An 18,782-nucleotide genomic window follows, 5' to 3' on the forward strand; every position below is an offset into this window, starting at 1 on the left:
TCGGGGCGGCCGGACCCCCGCCGTGGCCGGGCTGCCGAGCGGGGTGCGGAGGGAGGGGGCAGCGGCGCACCTCGGCCCGGCCGGCCGCGCTTCCCGGCACCCCGGCTTTCTGCGCGGCTCTTTGCAATCATTCTGGGTCACCTTCCCCTCCGAGCCCACTCCCTCGCCTCTCCCTGCATCACCAGTGCCGGGAGCGTCTCCTGTGCTCTCCCCCGCTGGTGGGATGGGCGGTGGGGTGCAGCCAGGGAGCACGGCCAGGTGAGGACGGGTTTCCCCGACCTGGGCATCTTGCATTAGCTCTGGGGCGCTCCGGTCTCCGGGAGCGGGAAGACCACAGCTTGAAGCAGGATTGGGCCCCAAAGCCAGCAGAGRCGGGAGGATTCCAGCCTCATCGAGGGATCAGTGTGGACCACCAGAACAAGCTGGGTGGGAAGGGCGGCAGAAGGAGATGCTGCAAGGAAATTCGTTCCCCTGGGATTATCAGAGCCGGGTAGTTCCGTAACTGTCTCCAGAGGCCACAGGCCTAACTGCAAGAGTGGTGGTATTGGGGGGAAAAAGACTAAACACAGCAGAATGGGGGCATCGCCAATCCAGTCACGGCAAACTGCTCCAAGCAGGGAGGAAAAGAGGCAAAGCCTCAGGTGGTCGGTCACAGAGAGGGTAAGAAAATACAGAGRAGCAGAAGGAAGGGGAGGGGTGGCAATTGGGCTACTAGCTCAGGCTTGGGTACTGAGCCATCCACATAAAGACTAAGTTTAYGTCTGCTCTGGTCAAGGCACCTTCCTGGAATATACTGCTTGGGTGTCYCCTGTTGATAAAGACAGAGAAAGGGGTCTGAGCTGGTAGGACCAGGGAAGGCGAAGGTAAGTAGTTTCAGGACTAGTTTAGTAGTCTTATTCCCTGGCTTTGTGACTGTGGAGTCTCTGGAGACTAGAAGARCTCCAGCAGAAAAGTGTGGCCAAAAGACTTGTGTGGAATGGTAGGGTGCTATTTGATAGGTGGAATGCACCCATGGATGGGACAGGGTGGGAGAGAAGCAGGTTAAAAACCAGATCATTGGCAGAGAGAAGGTGAGGTCCGAAGACTGTTGGAGCTGTGGGAGCTTTACAGTTGAAACAAGGATTGTAGCAGCCCATGCAGGGATTGGCAGGGCTGGAATGGCAAGGGATGATGCAGATCAGGCCTTCCATGTCAGAAATTGCATTAGTAATGCTTTGGTACAGCCTTGGACTGGAAGGGCAGGGAGGGTGGTCTATATCAGCAGCACTGGATTGAGTTGCTAGGGACCAGAGTTCAGCCTGAGCTGTGCAGGGACTGGTGCAAATTTGGCTCTTCCGTTCCCTGAAAGACACAGGGAATGCTCTGCACTGTCTAAATCATGACAAGGTGTTAGTGTGGGCAAGGAGAGAGAAAGAGAGAGAGGGAGAAATCTGGGAAGATAGAATGATCTTAAATTACTTTTTCTCTTTTCTCTCTTCTACAGGGAAACTCATGCCCTGAATCTCCAAGGGAACCTTTGAAAAGGATCTTCCCCTCCCTGCCATCTCGTTATTGTTTGGCAGCTGTGCCCTGCGCAGGAAAGCTTTAAAGACCAGGCTCAACCCTGGAGAACAGCAAAGAGGACAATGTAGTGAGGGTGCCGTGAGGTCTTGGGTAGGGAGCCCTCTGAATCTTGTTTCTCACCCTTCTCACTTTGTTGATAGCTCTCTGACAGCCTTGGCAGGACCCCCTACCTGGCCACAAGTGTGGGGGCATTTGGTGAGAGAGGAATTACACATAGTGTATGCGCCACTCTCATTTTGTCAGGACCCTTGTTCTTTTTCCTGTCATCTCTGAAACTCTTGCCTGGCTTCTCATTCCCTAGTACACTGGGCAGCARGCACTTTCTTCTGCAAACTGTTTGGAGTCCCTAGCAGTGCCTGTCCGTGAGTGGCCTTCACCAGTTCCAGCAGAAGGTGGTCTCCGAGTCAGAAGGTGTCTGGTGGGCACATGAAGTAAGGAGAGCTTTTTCTTTGGGGGAAGAATGGAGGAGRAGATGCAATAGATGGGGAGGAAAAAAAAAAAGTGAGCCCAAGCRAGTGAGGGAAGAAGCACTGGCAAGTGTTCATGAGAGAGAAGAAAGGTGGAAGAAAGAAAGAGAACAAGAGGAAAAACAGATGAAAAAAGTTAGAACGAGGGGAAGAGATATAATCAAATAGAAGGGAAAAGGAAGACTGGAAGCGAAACAGAGCTGAYGGCTGTTCTGCCTGGCACCTGGTGACAATGCCTTGAGGAACCCTTCCAGCGTGCATACAACTCACATCATAGTGGCAGATGAGGAGAGACGTGGCTGCCCCAGCGCAGAGTCCCACTCACCCTCTTGCAAAATCCCAGCAGCACAGGCAGGGTGCAGTCTAGCAGGGGTGGAAGCATGGGGGACTCTGAATCAGAGTCCACCTTGCACAACAACTCACTGTGGTGGCTGGCATGTGGGATGTTAGCTCTGTTGGCCAACTCTTGGATTATCCTCAGCATCACGGCCAAACAACAGAAACACAAGCCTCTGGAGCTGCTGCTGTGCTTCCTCGCTGGCACGCACATCCTCATGGCAGCAGTACCCCTCACCACTTACGCCGTGGTGCAGCTGCGGCGTGAGTCCTCTGACTACGACTGGAACGAAAGCATCTGCAAGGTCTTTGTCTCCACGTACTACACGCTGGCGCTGGCCACCTGCTTCACAGTGGCCTCCCTTTCCTACCACCGRATGTGGATGGTGAGGTGGCCGGTCAACTACCGCCTGAGCAATGCCAAGAAGCAGGCTCTGCACGCAGTCATGGGTATCTGGATGGTGTCATTCATCCTCTCCACCCTGCCCTCCATCGGCTGGCACAACAACGGCGAGCGCTACTATGCCCGTGGCTGCCAGTTCATTGTCAGCAAAATAGGGCTGGGCTTCGGTGTCTGCTTTAGCCTCCTGCTGCTCGGAGGAATCGTCATGGGCTTGGTGTGCGTGGGTATCACCTTCTACCAAACCCTGTGGGCACACAGAAGACGCCGGCGGTGCCGCCATCAGAGAGCAGAAGAGGCGTCATCCTGCTCTTCATCAGCACACACCACTTTCAATGTGCCAGCCATTGTGGTGGAGGATGTACGAGGCAAAAGGAGGTCTTCACTGGATGGCTCCGAGTCAGCCAAGACCTCCTTGCAGATGACCAACCTCATAAGCGCCATTGTCTTCCTGTATGACACGCTTACTGGGGTGCCGATCTTGGTAAGCATCCAGTTCTCCATTTCCCTTCGGAGTAAGCAGTTAAACCAGATTTGGGTTTCTCTCAAGTTTTAGAGAAGGATCTCTCCTGTCCCACCAGCCGCAGAACTGCCGCATCTGAATCTGTGTTATTCTGAGCGGTGGTTTTAAAAAGATTGCAGTAATTCTCTCATCCTTCTGCAGCAGCAKTTTCTTAAATTTAAGCCTGGGGAATACACACCGCGCAGCTTAAACCGCTGTGCAAGTTTTAAGTGGCTAAGAGGAGAKGAAATTATTCTGCAAACTTACTTGTAAAAACAAAGGGATTTCTATTTCTTCAGTTTGCTCCTGGAGAACTGATAAACCAGCTTTAACAGCTGATGTATCCAGTTGTCTTTTTCCTTCTGCTTGTATGGCTGTAGGCTGCATTCAGGTTTTGGCTAGCTGGTCGATTCTCTGCAAAACTGGAGAGCTGGAGAAGTTCTCAAAAAGAACCCTTAAAAGAGGAGAGGCTGAGTCACAGATATTTTTTCCCATTGGCTGTGTCCTTTGTTAGCACCTATTTAGCTCCAGCTGGTAATGAGCACAGGAAGAAGGGAYGCTAGCACCAGGTCTCATGTTAGAGATATGACTACTTGGAATGTGGTCCAGCAAACCTGGGGCAAGACCCCAGGAGCAGTTTTTCAAAGGGACACAGGGTAATTACCTGATGAATCCTTTAGAGACAGATCATATTCTACTACAGAATTGATTCCTGTTATCTTTCTCCCTTGATCCCCGCTTCTGTCTCCTTGGCATTGTTGCTGTTCTTACCTTAAAGGTCGTGAGCTTTTTCAGTCTGCGCTATGATACAGCCCCCACCTGGATGGTCCTGGCCGTGCTCTGGTGTTCCATGGTGCAGACCTTGCTGCTCCCCTCTTTCATCTGGTCCTGCGAGCGCTACCGAGCAGATCTCCGCACCGTATGGGAGCAGTGTGTGGCTATCATGTCTGAGGAAGACACAGAGGATGGTAAGCTGCTCACCAACCCACAGTCACCTTTCTTCACTAACCACATCCCCAAAAGACTACAGAGGAAAGATGGGGGTAAAGGAAATGATCTGGTGGTGTTGCGGGTGGCTCAGTGAGATTCATGTTATAGCTTGGAGTCAGCAACCACGAGAAAATGTATTCTGTAGAAGGCTCTGCCACTCACTTGCAGCCTTAGGACTAGCATCCAGGAAGAATTAGTGCAACATCCTCCTCACTGGTTGCCAGCATAGATACATGGCGTGTGGCTGCCAAACCACAACCAAAGTGACATGCTGGGCCTCAGCCCAACTCACTTATCCAAAGGTCCAYGATCTGGCAGTGAGCGATTCAAAGGCAAGAGAAAAAATAGGACAGTCTCTGGGTGCTTTAGTGCTGCTGCAAGCAGAAAGACAAGGCCTTTGTTCAAAGGTGAGCCCTGAGGGATGCAAGTAGGGTGAGAGAAGTCAGATAAGCATTAGGATGACGTCCAGGTGCCCTGGTAATCCTCCTCTCCTGACTGAAAAGTGTTGACTGCCATTCTCGTCTTTGCCAACAGATGGTGTATGTGATGATTATGGTGATGGCAGGATCTGCAAAGTGAGATTCGATGCAAACGGTGCCGCAGCTGCAAAGCGGGACTCCCGCGACATCAAGCTACTGCCCATGCACCACATGCTGTTGCCCCAGGACAAGGTGCACTACCTGCAGGTGAGCCGAGAGCTAGCAGGGGCAGCCCCACACCCCACTTCCTTCTCTGTCAGTTTCCCACGCCTTTGTGTCCTCTTGACTCTCTTTGAGAAAACCTCAGCTACTCCCTTCCTGTTCTGACTCTTCAAGWCTTCCATCACCTGCCCCCTTCTCTGTTTTCCAGGTCCCTCTCTCACGGAGAATGTCACATGATGAGACTAACATCTTCTCCGCCCACCGCTCTGCTCCATCCTTCCTACACAAGTGGTCTTCATCTGACGACATCCGCATTTCCACCCCCCGCAAGCCTGGGGCCCCTGGTTTCTTGCCTCCTCAGCTGCATGACTACCAGCACCGCCGGCGGCCCCCAGAAGATGAGCTGACGACCCTACGGCAATTTTTGGAGGGGGGGCTGATGCCCCGGGGCTCCAGCTCCAGCGCCTGCTTCTTCCGAGATGAGATCACCACGTTCATCGACGAGACGCCGCAACCCACCCCAGCCTGCAGCCCACGGCACTCCCGTCTCCTGCTCGCATCACGCCGCGACCGCCGCCTCTCCCTCGGCAGCAGGGAGGAGGAGAATGCCGACCGGCCACGGCGCTGCTCCGTGGTTGGCAACGAAATCTGGCATCTGCAGGATGGAGAGCAGGCGCCATGTGAAAGGACCCTTGAGGCCTGCGAGCCACAGACCTTCCAGGACCCCAAACTATGAGAGACAGCATCAAGAACATTCAGTGCCATCACGGTTTTTAAATAAAACTTCAAGCGTTCCCTTTGTCCTGGGACCCAATCACTAATTTGCATTTTCATCTTTCTCGCCAGCAGGCACAAAACACAGCACCCCATGCTGGTGGGGAAAAAGAAGTGGGATGGATCTGCAGAAGGGAGCACAACGGATGGACAGACAGCCTGTGCCTGCTCTCAGGTTACAAACACATCCACCGCTGCCACCGCCACTTGGCACCCTTGCCAGTCCCGTCCCTTTGTGAACTCCACCCTCGCATCCGCTCTGCCCTAAGAGACGAGGCAGGCGCAGAATGGTATTAAAATTCTATATTTGGAGTGTCAATCGTGTGTCTGTTTTTAAAATACTATATTAGTAATAATTATGTTTCCATAGAAACAAAATGACTGGCCCAATGTTTAATGAAGCKTCACAGGCTTCTGGAAGGGAAATGCAGAACGTGCGAGGCTCCTTTCCTCCCTCTTCATCCTTTCTTGTCAGTTCCTCTGAAAAGCAGCAGATGCTAAGCAGCCCAGGAAAGGGAATGATGCCCTTAGAGAAGTTGTCATGGGAGACTCGGTGAAAGGTCTTCTGTCCGTTTCAAACTTACGGTGCTAAGCAGGGGGGGCCTTGGSTTTCTAACATTGCTCAGCAAAAAGTTTTGCTTTGAGGCAACCCCATGCTTGGAAAGAATTAAATTCTTTCCAAAAAGACYCTGACCCTTAACATCTCATTTCACCAGTGCAAACTGTTGATTCCAGTGCAAACTTTGTGTGAAACTTCAGATGGTCCAAACTCCTCATCCTAACAGGAAAGCTGACAGAGCCTTCTGGGGGAAGGCCCCCTGGTTGCCCATGCCATCAAAGCTGGGAGTGGTGAGGTCTGAAGCATGCTCTTGCCCCACACAAAGCTGTTGGCAGGGAGGTGCAGGAGTAGTGTGTGGGAGTGAACCTGGCKGGTGCTGGCTGTAGTTCCAGCCATGGGCAAATGTTTGGCCATGTGGGAGATGAACGTTTTYCTGGCTGGTGCTGGCTGCAGTTACAGCAATGGGTAAATGTTTGGCAGTGTCAGAAGGGCTGTGGGAGACCCTCTCCCCCAAAGAAGGAGTAGGCATTCACCGCCAAAGCAGTTCTCTATGTGATTGAAGTGTCCAAGCGTGCCTCCTGATGGATTAACTGTGACCCCTTAGAAGACGCCTCGATGGAGGCGTTTGGGTGACCCACACCAAAGGGAGGCTTCGTCCTGGGACGGCCRCCCGGGCCAGGGGACACGTCAGACCGAGAGGCAGCAGCACCAGGAGCCCCCGAGRCAGCGGCGGGACCCGGGCCGAGCCTGCCCGCCCACCGCGGCCCCGGACCGGCACCGCCCCCGGGGTGGGCCGAGCCCGGGGCCCGCCAGGACGCCCGCCCGCCCCGGACCCCTTCTACTCTTCCTCCGCTTTCTCCTCCCCGAGCCATGGCCTCGCTGCTGTGCCTCAGCCTCCTCGCCGCCGCCGCGGCCGCCACGTCGCCGGGCCGGCTGGTGCCGTTCGACCTGCTGTACGCGGACGGGGTGCGGGCGTACCTGGCGCGGGACTGGCCGCGGGCGGCCGAGCTGCTGCAGCGCGCCCTGCACAGCTACGCGGGGCTGCGGGCGGCCCGCCGCGCCTGCCGCGCCGCCTGCGCCCGGGAGGAGCCCTTCCCCTTCCCCCGCGGCGGGCCGGGGCGCTGGGAGGCCGCGCTGCTCGGGCCGGTGCTGCAGCGCGCCGGGTGCCTGCAGCGCTGCCTGGGGCGGCGGCTGCGCCCCGCGCCTTCCGCGCACCGCGCCAGCAGCGCCGTGCGCCGCGACTTCGAGCGCAGGGAGCCCTACAACTACCTCCAGGTGGCCTTCTTCAAGGTGGGCACCGGCCCCGGGCGGGCGAGCCCCAGCGGGGTGGGAGTCGCCACCCCCGAGGGTGCTGCCGTGCACGGCAGGGGGCCGGTGTGGCATGGCACTGCCGGAGGGTCGCCGGGCAGCCGAGGGGGTGAACGCCTTTCCCTCAGCCTCCAGAAGAGACAACTGAGAGGGAACCTTATCAATGCATATAAATAGCTACGAGGGGGTTGCCAAGGGAATGGAGCCAGGTTCTTCTCACTGGTGCCAACCACGGGGACTAAAGGCAACAGGCAGAAACTGATGTGCAGGTAGCTCCACCTGAATATTAGGATGATCTTTTTACTGTGTCGGTGACCATGCACTGGAACAGATGGCCCAGAGCCGTTGTGGAATCTCCCTCGGCAGAGACATTCCACAACCATCTGGATGCAATTCTGTGCCATGTGCTCCAGGACGACCCTGCTTGMGCAGGGAGGTTGGAGCAGATGACCCACTATGGTCTCTTCCAATCTGACCCATTCTGTAATTCTGTGATTCTGTGAACTCGGGYAGAACTGGGCTGASGGGTGGGTGTGAACAGCACAGACCTGCAGGAGCATGACAGACGCTGCTGCCTTTTCTCCACAGCTGAAGAAGCTGGACCAGGCCGTGTCTGCCGCTCACACCTTCTTCGTGGCTAATCCCCAGCACCTCCAGATGAGRGAGGATATTGAGAAGTACCGCCGTATGTCGGGAGTGAAGTCAGACAGCTTCCGGGACCTGGAGGCCACGCCACACTGGGTGAGKGCTTAATGCAGAGCCACACATGAGCAGCTCTTATTCCACCCTAGGGACCAGTCTGGGACCCTGATCTGTTCCCACACAAAGGCCATGGCTTAAGACAGGGCCCCCACACTATATAGAGATATACCCTATAGAGGTATATAACTATATAGAGATTTACCCTGGAAGAAACCTTTAACGATAACCTAATKCAAGCCCCTGCCATAGGCAGGGACATCATCCACTAGATCAGGTTGCTCAAAGCCCCATCCAACCTGGCTTTGGAACATTTCTCTTCAACTTGAGGACAAAGCACTGCAAGTGTGACAGAGAGACTTTCTGATGACAGTTATTTGGCTTAAGTCTAAGATTTGCTGTTACTGCTGTTRACTGAGCAGGCGGGCCCCTATGTGTCAGCACCACCCTATGAGCAGCTCAGAAGTCTCAGGGCATCCTTTGGTGTCACCCACACTGATGAAGGGACCTGGATCTGTCCTTCRCAGGAAGCATATGAGGCTGGTGTGCAGCACTATGATGCAGATGAGTACCTGCAGGCYGTGGCCAGTCTGGAGGAGTCGCTCACAGAGGCCCTGTCAGCCCTGGAAGAGTGTCGTGCCCTGTGTGAAGGGCCTTGGGAGGATGAGGAKGAGGAGGAGCAAATGCAGCCTGGCCTGTATGAAGCCATTGCAGGTAGTGTTAGAGGCACAGAGGATTGGGTAGGAAGGCTGTGCTCCCTACCTTAGGCACATCCCATCTCCCAGCACTTCTGTCTGGAAGAAGTATGGACTACTGCCTTTCTTGCTCCTCTCTCTTTCAGCCCATTATATTCAGGTTTTAAAGTGCAGGCAGCAGTGTGTCCTGGAAATTGCCACAAAGCCGGGGAGAATTTCTGCCACGGAAGATTTCATACCCTCTCATCTTGATTTACTGCAGTTTGCCTACAGCCAAGGTGAGCAGAGCCACAAACCAGCAGGTTATGCTGTGGCACACCTACACTTGCCCTTTACCTCAGATCCTGGAGGGCAAYGTCATGGGGAAAAGTGGTCTGAGCTCTACTTCTGTTTGCCCCCTAACTCTGCCCAAAACCTCTGTTTAAGCCTGTGGCCACCTAGGGAGATGTTCATGATGGTCTCCTTCCATCTCATTGCACAGCATCTGTCATGTGAGGCTGTTCCCACTTCTTCCATCCAGCACACTTTTTCAAGACTTGTTCCAACTATTTGCTGAGTGTTTTATACCCTCTGTTTCGGTACATGGCTCCAGACCAGGTTCTCACCTCCTGCCTAGGGGCTACATGTACATCTCACCTCAGCAGTGGTATTCCTTCTGAGTCAGCCCTGGCTGCCCTTGCTGAACTGATGGCCTGTCATGATGCTGGTCATCCTGTCACTCTCACTTTCACACATGCCTCAGCCCTTCTTTTGCATGCCCCTGCTCCTGCCTATGCTGACCCAACTGTCTCTTATTTCCTCTGTCAGACCACTGGTAAAACTTGTATCTCAAGGAGGCCACTAGGCTCCTCAWCTTGTCTGTTGCATGGGAGAGGTGGGACCATCTCTCTTTCAAARTATACTTACTTTTAATCTGTTTCTTCTATACCAGCTCCCAGCAAATAAGTATTAACAGCAGGTTGATTCTCTACCAGGTTCATTCCCTGTATTCTCTGCGCACCGTTCACATTCGCTGCTCGTATCAAGTCATTCAGAGGTGTGTGTTTGTTCTCTTCTGTTTCTGCCAAGCTGGGAACCAGACATTGGCTGCTGAATGTGCTGCTTCCTACTTGCTCTTCTATCCCACGGATGAGCCCATGTTGGAGAAAATGAAACAGTATCGCACAGAACTGGGAGAGGGTGCAGMTGTCACAGCCAGACAGGTACTTATAACTCGAGGTCTGTACTTTTTGATCCTTCTCTTGGGATTGCAGTCCAGGACACACAAAGCTAAACCCAAGCCCAGAATTGAAGAAACTGGAGCCTGAGTTTACTTAGAATCTGTCACAGTCGGTGTTCCTTCAGGACAAAACCAGACTTCAGTAGTGCACAGCAGCATGACAGGGATGGGTTGTCTTTTACAAGATGGTTGTTTGACAGTCTCTTTGCTTCCATAGAGTATTCAACACTATGTGCAGAGATCTTTGATGGAGAAGAAGTTGATTTATTATGCAGTGGAGCATTTAGGAGAAACTTTTAATGACCCTGTAAGTAACAGTATCATCTTACTCTTCCTGCTGTGGTTTCACCAAGACAGTTGTCAGAATTCACTTTAGTAGGCCATGATCCAGAATGGATCAGATGCTGATGAAAAGGACCCCCAAGTCCATATGAGGTGGATCTTTAAGGCCTTTCTGCTGCTCCAGGAGTGCAGTCAATTTGAAACTTCTGCTGTAACCGTATGCATTRACTCCATTTGTCTGTCCTGAGAACTGGGCCAGAACTAATGGTCTGATATTCACTGGAGAAGCAGTGCAAGGTTTGTTGTGTACTGAACCATCTGCGTTTGTTCCTACAGGATCTTTGGACTCCAGATGAACTGGTTCCTGAAAACCTAAAAGAGAAATACAGGTAAGATTGGGCAAGTCARCTAGGACTGCAGTGTAAGTAGGGGATGGTACAAGGAACAGTAATACGAAGAGAAATGGGCACAACAGGAACAGGAAAAGTGTGAAATGCTACTACAGAGGAGGCTTAGGCATCGCTCTGTGTACTGACAGCACTAATCTCTGTTTTTTCCCTTGCTCCCGAGAGAGGATCAGGAGAAGCAAAAGCAGGAAATTCTGGATGTGGAAGAGAAGGAGAAGAGGGGTGAGTAAAAGAGCTTGGAGGAGGTCTTGGATGCAGTTAGCCAGGCTTAATCAGGCTAAGTGCCGTCTTTTTTTCCACCCTCAGACATTTGAATGCTAGCTTAGATGCAGACTGACTTGAATGGCTCAGCAAGTCTTCTCACTGTTTCTTTTCTTCCTCTTTGATGCATGTGTAATCTTGCAAAATCTCACTGTGTACATCTCTGGCATGTGAACTCAAAGGGCACTGTGGCTGGAGAAGCTGAGAGCAGCCTGAATATGTGACAAGCCTGTGGATGTGCCAGGAGTGTCTACACCAAACCTGGTTCAACTCCTACCAGCCCATCTTCAAGCAGCATTTTCCTGAAAGGGACGTGGGGAGAGGGACTGGGAAATGGAAACTGCAAGCAGACAATTTAGCTTGGGCAAGTCTTTCCCTGAAAAACAGAAGTCCAAAGGGTTTGTGGCTAAATTATAAGAGACTGCAGTGTAGATTCTCATGTTCTTGCTGATCCCCTGTTCTTAGGTGTGGATAGAGAGCCTCTTGCAGGGCTCTGTCCTGGAATCTTTGCTTAAAATGATCCCAAGTGGTTCTCTGCTRTGGCACATGTGAGAGCAGAGCCTTCTGAGGGCCAGAGTGCCTTGGCATTCCTCAGCATCCAGAGGTCAGAGGGGATGAGAAAAAAGACCAAAGATCAAAAAGCCAAATCACCAGCTAACATCCAGTGCTTCTCTTTGGGGATGAAGATAGTAGAAGGATTCACCAGAGATAAGCCTGGGGTAAGATGTTGATAAAAGGTGATTGAAAGGAAGGTTGATGGAGGTGTTTACCTGTTCTTTTCTCCAGAGCCTCACTCCAGTAGGCTGGACCTGGTCTGCTGCTGCAATCCACAGTGCACTCAACTTCCCCCAGCTCCCTGCTGCTCTCCCAGCAAGTCCCAAGTCTCTGCTGGCTCCTGAAGCACGCGCTGTAGGCCAGCTTTCCCAGCTGGTGCTCTGGTTCCCCTGAAGCATGTGAGGGGTCTGCGAGGAATGGGCACTTCTGGGCAACTGTCCTGTCTTCTCAGAGAATGTATAGTGTCTCTCCACTTCCTTATCCAGGCTGGGGGTTGGTGTCTGAGGGATTGTTCTCCAAAGCTTGCTCATGCCTGYCTGTGCTTGCTTCTCAATAGGTCCTTTGCCTTTTGAGGGCATTGCTGTCACCATGGATTCCCAGCAGATGAATGGAACCCAGAGGGTTGTRTTCGACAGAGTGCTGACCGAGTCTGAGTGCAAGGACCTTCTCCGACTGACAAAGGTGGGGCCAGCATCCCACAAGAACTCCTGTGTGTGTGCTTTCCTCCTCAGCAGGCAGGGTAGTAGCRTTTCCTACTGGAGGAGAGGTGGCAATCCAATGCATGTCACCTGTATCCTTCTATTCCAGGCAGCAGGGGAAGCAGGAGATGGATACCGGGCAAGACGGTCGCCTCACACCCCACATGAGAGATTTGAAGGGTTAACTGTTTTGAAGGCCATGCAGGTAAAATGGTTCTGTGAGTCTGCTGCCTTCTTAATTGTTATGAAAGAGTTTGCCACCTGAGCCTTTTCTTCTGTGAACTGGGTGGTGTCATGGGTGCGCTGTTTCACTCACAACACGTGTGGTCTGACCTGTTTCCCCCACAGTCACATYGAGGGATGTACATGGAGGGCTTGACAAGTGCTTTCTCTCCTGTGAGGCAGGGTTTTGGGACTGCTTGTCCCTGTGATGTAGCCTTACAGACAAGCTTAGTTTAGAWTTGGAGAATAAATTAAGGTAGAAGGAATCTCTGGAGATCTCTAATCTGACCTCCAGCTCTCACCATGTCTAATTTCAAAGCTAGATGAGATCCCTTAAGGCTTAACATAGGCAAGTCCTGATAATTTCTGAGGGTGGAGATTCTCCAGCCTCTCTGGCATCCTTTTCAGTGCTGTATCAGTCTTGTAAGGGTGAAATTTTTCTTTATGTCTAGCCGAAATTTTCATTGCTGCAGCTTTTGCCTATTGGCTCTTTTCCGTGTGCCTCTCTGAGAAGAGACTGTCTCCATCTCCTCTGCAACCCGTTTTTAGGTGACAGGAGGCTGTGCTTAGGTTTTTCTTTGGCCTTCTCTTCTCTAGAGTGAAGAAAGCAAAATCTTTCAGCTTCTTTTTCTAGGAGTAGTGTTTTGCTCCAACACTCCTGCCATCTTAAGACCCTTCATTCAAGACTCACTTCAGTCTGCTAGTGTCCCTTATGTAGTGGGACACCCAAAATGATGCAGCATTCCAGATGTGGCTTCATGGGCCTAGTAGAAGGAAATAATTGCTGTGCTGTACAGTTGTACTCTTGGGTTATATTGGAATGAGAAAAAGTGTTCATTTCTTGCCTGAGTGACCACAGGACTTTGCAAGGTCTCTTCTTCTGCACTGTGTACGTGTATCATTTCTTAGAATGTCTTTGTAAGTATTGTAACAGACTTGYTTCTCACTTGTAGCTGGCCCAAAATGGGGACGTGGAATGGAGAGACGCCAAATTGCTTCTGCAGGCTAGTGAGAAATCTCGGAAAATCATTGAGTCCTATTTTACTCCTGGGAAGAAACTCCATTTCTCATTCACACACCTTGTGTGTCGCACAGCTGTAGATGGTAAAGGATCTTTCATCCTGWTAGTCCCTGTCTCCCAGAGTCTTCCTCAGTCCCAGCCATGTGTTCCCAGGAGACTTTCCTCTCTTTATTCTTACTGTACCCCTTCCTCTCTGCTTTATTCTTTCTTGAAATTGAAAACAAGTTCCTTTTTGTAACTTTTCAGGGGAACAGGAAGGTCGCATGGATCTCAGTCATCCTGTCCACGCTGATAATTGTCTCTTGGATCCTGAGGGACAAGAGTGCTGGAAAGAGCCTCCTGCCTATGTGTACAGGGACTACAGGTAAGAGCACCTGCATTAGATAATGTGAAGTTCTCCCTGGCCCCATCAGAGGATGAGCTTAGCTTATAGAGCTTATAGATGGCTCAAAGCCATCCAGGACTGTAGCATCAGGCAGAAGTCTGCATCAGTGGCTTCAGAACTAGTCTGGGAAGACGTGCCCTTTTCCCCTCCTCACCTCTCACAGACAGCTTTAACAGAGAGCAGAATGAGGCTGGGAGGCTGCACAGGTAAGATCGATGATCTCAGACTGTTGTCTTGTGGGTCTACCACAGTACTACAGTCTGCTGCCAGCCCTTTTGACAGGCTGTTTCTTCTAGTCAAGTTCCATCTTTTTCAGTCTCATGTGCATTACAGGAGAGGGATAATCAAGCTCATTGGATTTCCTTTGTTTGAGTAGTCAGTGTACTTCAGTGACTATTCTCTCAAGATTCAGTGCCRATACTTTGTGTTGGGTTTTTCCATTCCACATGAGAGTTTATATTTTTTCCAGCCTGTGGCAGGTTTTGTTACTCTGTGAAAGAACCTGACATCTATTTTAATGATGATGCCAGTTGTTGCACACTGCAGCCAGATGAGGTCAGTTCACTACAGCTGATTCTTCCCACTTGCCATCTCATCCCTGAGCATCCAGAAATCTCACTTGTCTTCTCTTTGAACGGTAGCTGTATCCAGAGCAGAAATCTGTAAGTAGCTATGATGAGGATATAGGACTTAGAGGGAATTCCAGTATCATTGAGTTGTTTCCCTTTGGACACCAGTGCTCACTTGGTACAACTAGATTGTAAAGTTACCAGGTTTTTTCCTCTAACTAGTTAGATCTCTGTCTTTCCTGTGAGAAAGCCATCCTCTCACTTCACTCTGCCCTGTGTTCTCTGACCTCCTCTTGAATGGATAATAAAATACCTTCCTGCAGTCTATACCACAGAGCTATTTTTGGGAGTATCACTGTCCTCTTGCAGTTCGAGTTGTGACTGCCCAACCAGCTCACAAGGGCTGAGCTCTTACAGTGTCATTTTAAATAAAGTCCCTGTGTTCCAAACTTCCTGGATCATTTCTATGTATTTGTGCTATGGACCTTAATGATGCTGTTGAGCAGGATTGGACCCAGGGGCCCACAAGTTCCAGTGATGCTGCTCTGGGTGCACAGTGCTCCTTTGGGTGCCAGTGGTGCACTGGTCCCTGTGTGCTGTTCAAACGCTTGTCTTCACCTTCTCTTTTCATTAGCAATTTCCCCCATGACACCATTCTAAATCCTTTTACCAGAGTCCAAACTGCTGAGATCGAGCATATAGTGTTTCTTTGGAAAATCCACTGTTTTTTCAAACATTTTGTGGGTAACCCAATCTGCTTTTAGTACCCCCATGTTACATTTTAAGACCATTTTCCATTTACTTCTTGTCCTCCAATTACCCTTCTCAGAAATGGAGGCTAAAGCCCTGCAGACTATTGAGGTCAGGATAACAGGTCTGTTTATGCTTCAGCCATTATCCCTACCTTCCTGTGCCTTCGGATGTGTGAGAGCTATCCTTGCTTTTCTCCACTCCTGTTACCACTCTGGCTTCACAGCCTTGTTAAAACCCTGTGGCAGAAGAGCTATAACTTCCTGGGTTTGAGGGCTGGTAATCCTCTCACTGCCCTTATGTCCTTAACACTGCTTCAGCAGACACAGTRTTGATTTATAATTCTTTCTCCCAGTCCCATTAATTAAGAGCCTCTGTTTTTCTTACAATATTTTCTATCAGCTTACTTGAATAGAGAGAGAAACTCAGGTGGTTTATGGTCCGTTCTTTGAGCACAGGTGTCACCTGTGCTGAACAGTGGCCTCACTACTTCTTTTTTGTATAACTTCCATGAAGAAATTTCTTGGTTTCATTTTCTTTTCTGCATGCACCAGGCCTCTTTTTGGTCATTCTAATGTTACCCTGAAATTCCTTGGCTATTAAGACGTGGTTTTCTTTGCTGATCAATCTTCTCTTCCAGGCACTGGATTATTCCCAACCTTGAAATATAAACAACAGGTTAGAATCAAGGGCTATCAAGCCCCAGACATTGTCACAACAGTGCCACAGATGCCTGCTACAGGGGATTAGGAACAAACCAAAACAAAACGGGACAAGCATGCAGAGCTAATTCCCTGGCATACTCTCCCAGCCTCCTGTGGCTTGCAGCTCAGGGACTCCCCAGAGCTAGGCACTGCTGTATTTAACACCCTCAGATGGATTCTGCTGCTAACTGGTCTACTCCCTTTTTGAATCTGTGACAAGGAGTGTGGGGAACCACTTCCAAATGTGCTCTTTCTTTTGTCCACAGTGGCATTCTCTACCTCAATGACGACTTCCAAGGTGGGGGCCTTTTCTTCACTGAAATGGACAGTGTGACTGTCACAGTAAGTCTGGGACTTCCCAAAAGAAGGAGAGAAGACTGAGGRTGAGGCAGTCTGGGCGGGAGGAAACTGGTTGGTTATGAATCCTACCACTCCAAAACCTGCACAGTGCTGGTGCAGTGGTAGATTCAAATAGGGGCAGCTAAAGGCAAATTGAGGCAAATCTCAGATGAGAGGTTGACTCTTTCCTAGCTGAGATTTCTGGGCTCTTCCAGTCTTGGATGTCTGTGACCTTTATTGTCCCATTGATTCTCTCTGTCCCTCTCCAAGGTCTCCTTGCTCATAGACTGGCCATGGATGCCTAGCAGCTCTCTGCTCCTCCATGTTCCCAGAGGCAGTGTCACCTCTGTAGCATACTCCAGAGCAGGGAGCTGCTGGCTTCACGGTCTCTTCTCTCTCTCCTGCAGGCTGAGGTGCGTCCAAAGTGTGGGAGGCTGGTAGCCTTCAGCTCTGGCAAGGAGAACCCCCATGGCGTGTGGGCCGTGAGCCGTGGCAGGCGCTGCGCTGTTGCTCTCTGGTACACACACTCCCAGGAGCATGCTGAGCAGGTGAAGGGCCGTGCTGGAGAAATAAACAYAAGTACCTCCAAGGGAGATCAGATCCCACTGAGGAACAGCTTTTGGGCTTTCCCTTAGGGCAGGGCCTAGTGCAGCYCTGGGGGTTGTCCTCCGACAAGGTGCCTGGTAAAGGGGGCAGCCTGTGATGGGTCCTGCAGGAGAGGATGGGCCCTGGGGCGTTTGGGTGGATGTGTCTTGTCAGCCCCTGCRAGCAGGGTCGAGGCCCCAGCAGGGAGGATTCACATCATTTCTGTCTCCATGGCTGCAGGAGCGGGTGAAGGCAGCGGAGCTGATGGAGCAGAGGGCTGTGGAGCAGGACCAGCCTGATGGAGATGAACGTCAGGGAACTGGCCGCAGCAGCAGATCCTCCTCAGCGCCTCCTGCTCGCAGCCGTGGAGCCAAGCCTGCAGATCGGAGACAGAAGCCTGGCTCGGACAGGAAGCAGCAGCCCAAGGTGCTGCGGGTCAGAGATGAGTTCTGAGTGCACGGGGCCCTGGGGGCAGGACTGTCACACACCATGGCCTGGCAGGTCACGGGAGGACCGGGACCATGGAGGCCTGGAGCAGTGCTTTAGCGTGGCAGAGCCGTAGTGATGGGGAGGGGTGCAGCTTTCTTCTCTGTGATGTCCCAGCAGCTGAAAAATGGGAGAAGGGCACAGTGTGGAAGTCAGTGATGCCAGAAAATTTCTTCACTGCGTCACTGTGCTTGTGTCACTTGGAAATAAGAAGAYGAGGCCTTCTCACCTCACTCCTCTCAGTGCCAACCTCTTGGCCATCCAGGGCTAAATCTGAGAGGGGGAGGAGGAGCATGAAGTCTTTCAGCAAGGGCTRTCTCACATTCAGGATCTCAAAACTGAAGCCTTTGAATTTCCTACGCATGTGCGAACTCCAGAACTCTGCAAGTGGTCAGAGACAGGGAAGGTGAGGGACTGTGAATATATGGAATAAAAGCAAAATGCTGGACACAGATAATGGTGTGAGCTTGAGTCTGTGCACCAGGGAGACATGCAGGCTTGTTTCTGATTGAAATTTAATTAACAAATGATGGAAGGGGATTGAGCCCTCGATGAAAGAAAGCAAAGTATTTGTCCAGATGCCAGCTACTTGCAGGAAGGGAGAGCAAGAGAGAAAGTCAGCTCTGCCATGACTAATGTAGAAAGGGTAAAGAGTGCCTTTAAGAAAAAGCACTGTATACTCACCTTTCCCTGTAGCAAGGCCTCTCTTTTTTGTTTTGGGTTTTTTTCCTCTTCTCCAGGCACTAAATTGTCCCTGAAAGCAGAGGAGAGATTTTGTTTATCATTTTCCACCCTGATAGAAAGACAATCTGCTGTCACTGCCCAGGGGATTAGTGTCCCGAGATGAGATTATATTGTAGCCAAATAGGAATTGAATGGGGTGGATATGGAGTATCAAAAAGAGCAGTGACCCTTTTCCTGGGAAGCATTAGAGCAAGAGATCAATCTGTGGTCATGACATACTCAAGCCTTGATGAGTTGTGCATGGAGACCCCAACTGCAGTTCAAGTGGAAGAAGTCTGTAGGACCCAGGCCAGGGGTGGGTGATCCCTTGACACTCTTGGCACGGGTTCCCTGCTCCGTGGACAGGGAAGTCTTTCCTCTATCTGAATCCTTCGGAGACTTTCTAATACGCAAGCTCAGGAAAGCTCAATTGGCAACTCTTTGTGCTTCCCATGCTTCCCAAGGATCACAGGAAAAAGTTTGATGTGTGCATTTCAAATTCCCTCTTCCTGGCAAGGGGCCTGTCACATCCCGGCACTCACACGTCCATCCTGATGATTCGTGTGGGGATGCTGGGTGGTTCCTGTTTGGTGAGGACATGTTGGGGGGTGAGGGGCCAGTGTCCACATCTCTGGCTTGCTT

The 18,782-nt window shown here is 51.3% G+C and overlaps 3 protein-coding genes across 3 annotated transcripts in view; 2 read left to right on the forward strand and 1 right to left on the reverse strand.

Annotated features, from left to right (window-relative positions):
- MLF2 (myeloid leukemia factor 2) overlaps nt 1-18,782 on the reverse strand; it is a 195,610-nt gene that overhangs the window by 67,621 nt on the left and 109,207 nt on the right. The window lies entirely within an intron of this gene.
- GPR162 (G protein-coupled receptor 162) lies at nt 126-5,992 on the forward strand. Its single transcript, XM_057368229.1, has 5 exons — nt 126-258; nt 1,484-3,250; nt 4,047-4,236; nt 4,793-4,944; nt 5,108-5,992. Exons 2-5 carry the CDS (start codon nt 2,411-2,413, stop codon nt 5,633-5,635), a joined length of 1,710 nt encoding a protein of 569 aa, XP_057224212.1. The 5' UTR covers nt 126-258; nt 1,484-2,410; the 3' UTR covers nt 5,636-5,992.
- On the forward strand, nt 7,044-18,132 carry P3H3 (prolyl 3-hydroxylase 3). The gene is made up of 15 exons (XM_057368224.1): nt 7,044-7,522; nt 8,129-8,281; nt 8,767-8,953; nt 9,081-9,212; nt 10,003-10,136; nt 10,371-10,460; nt 10,772-10,824; nt 11,006-11,064; nt 12,215-12,339; nt 12,466-12,561; nt 13,532-13,682; nt 13,846-13,963; nt 16,274-16,349; nt 16,754-16,894; nt 17,172-18,132. The coding sequence occupies exons 1-15, from the start codon at nt 7,103-7,105 to the stop codon at nt 17,382-17,384; spliced, it is 2,148 nt and encodes a 715-aa protein (XP_057224207.1). The 5' UTR covers nt 7,044-7,102; the 3' UTR covers nt 17,385-18,132.

The sequence above is a fragment of the Malurus melanocephalus genome, unplaced genomic scaffold, assembly GCF_030028575.1.
Source record: "Malurus melanocephalus ecotype Western Australia unplaced genomic scaffold, MMel_1.1 scaffold_89, whole genome shotgun sequence".
Taxonomy (NCBI): Eukaryota; Metazoa; Chordata; class Aves; order Passeriformes; family Maluridae; genus Malurus; species Malurus melanocephalus.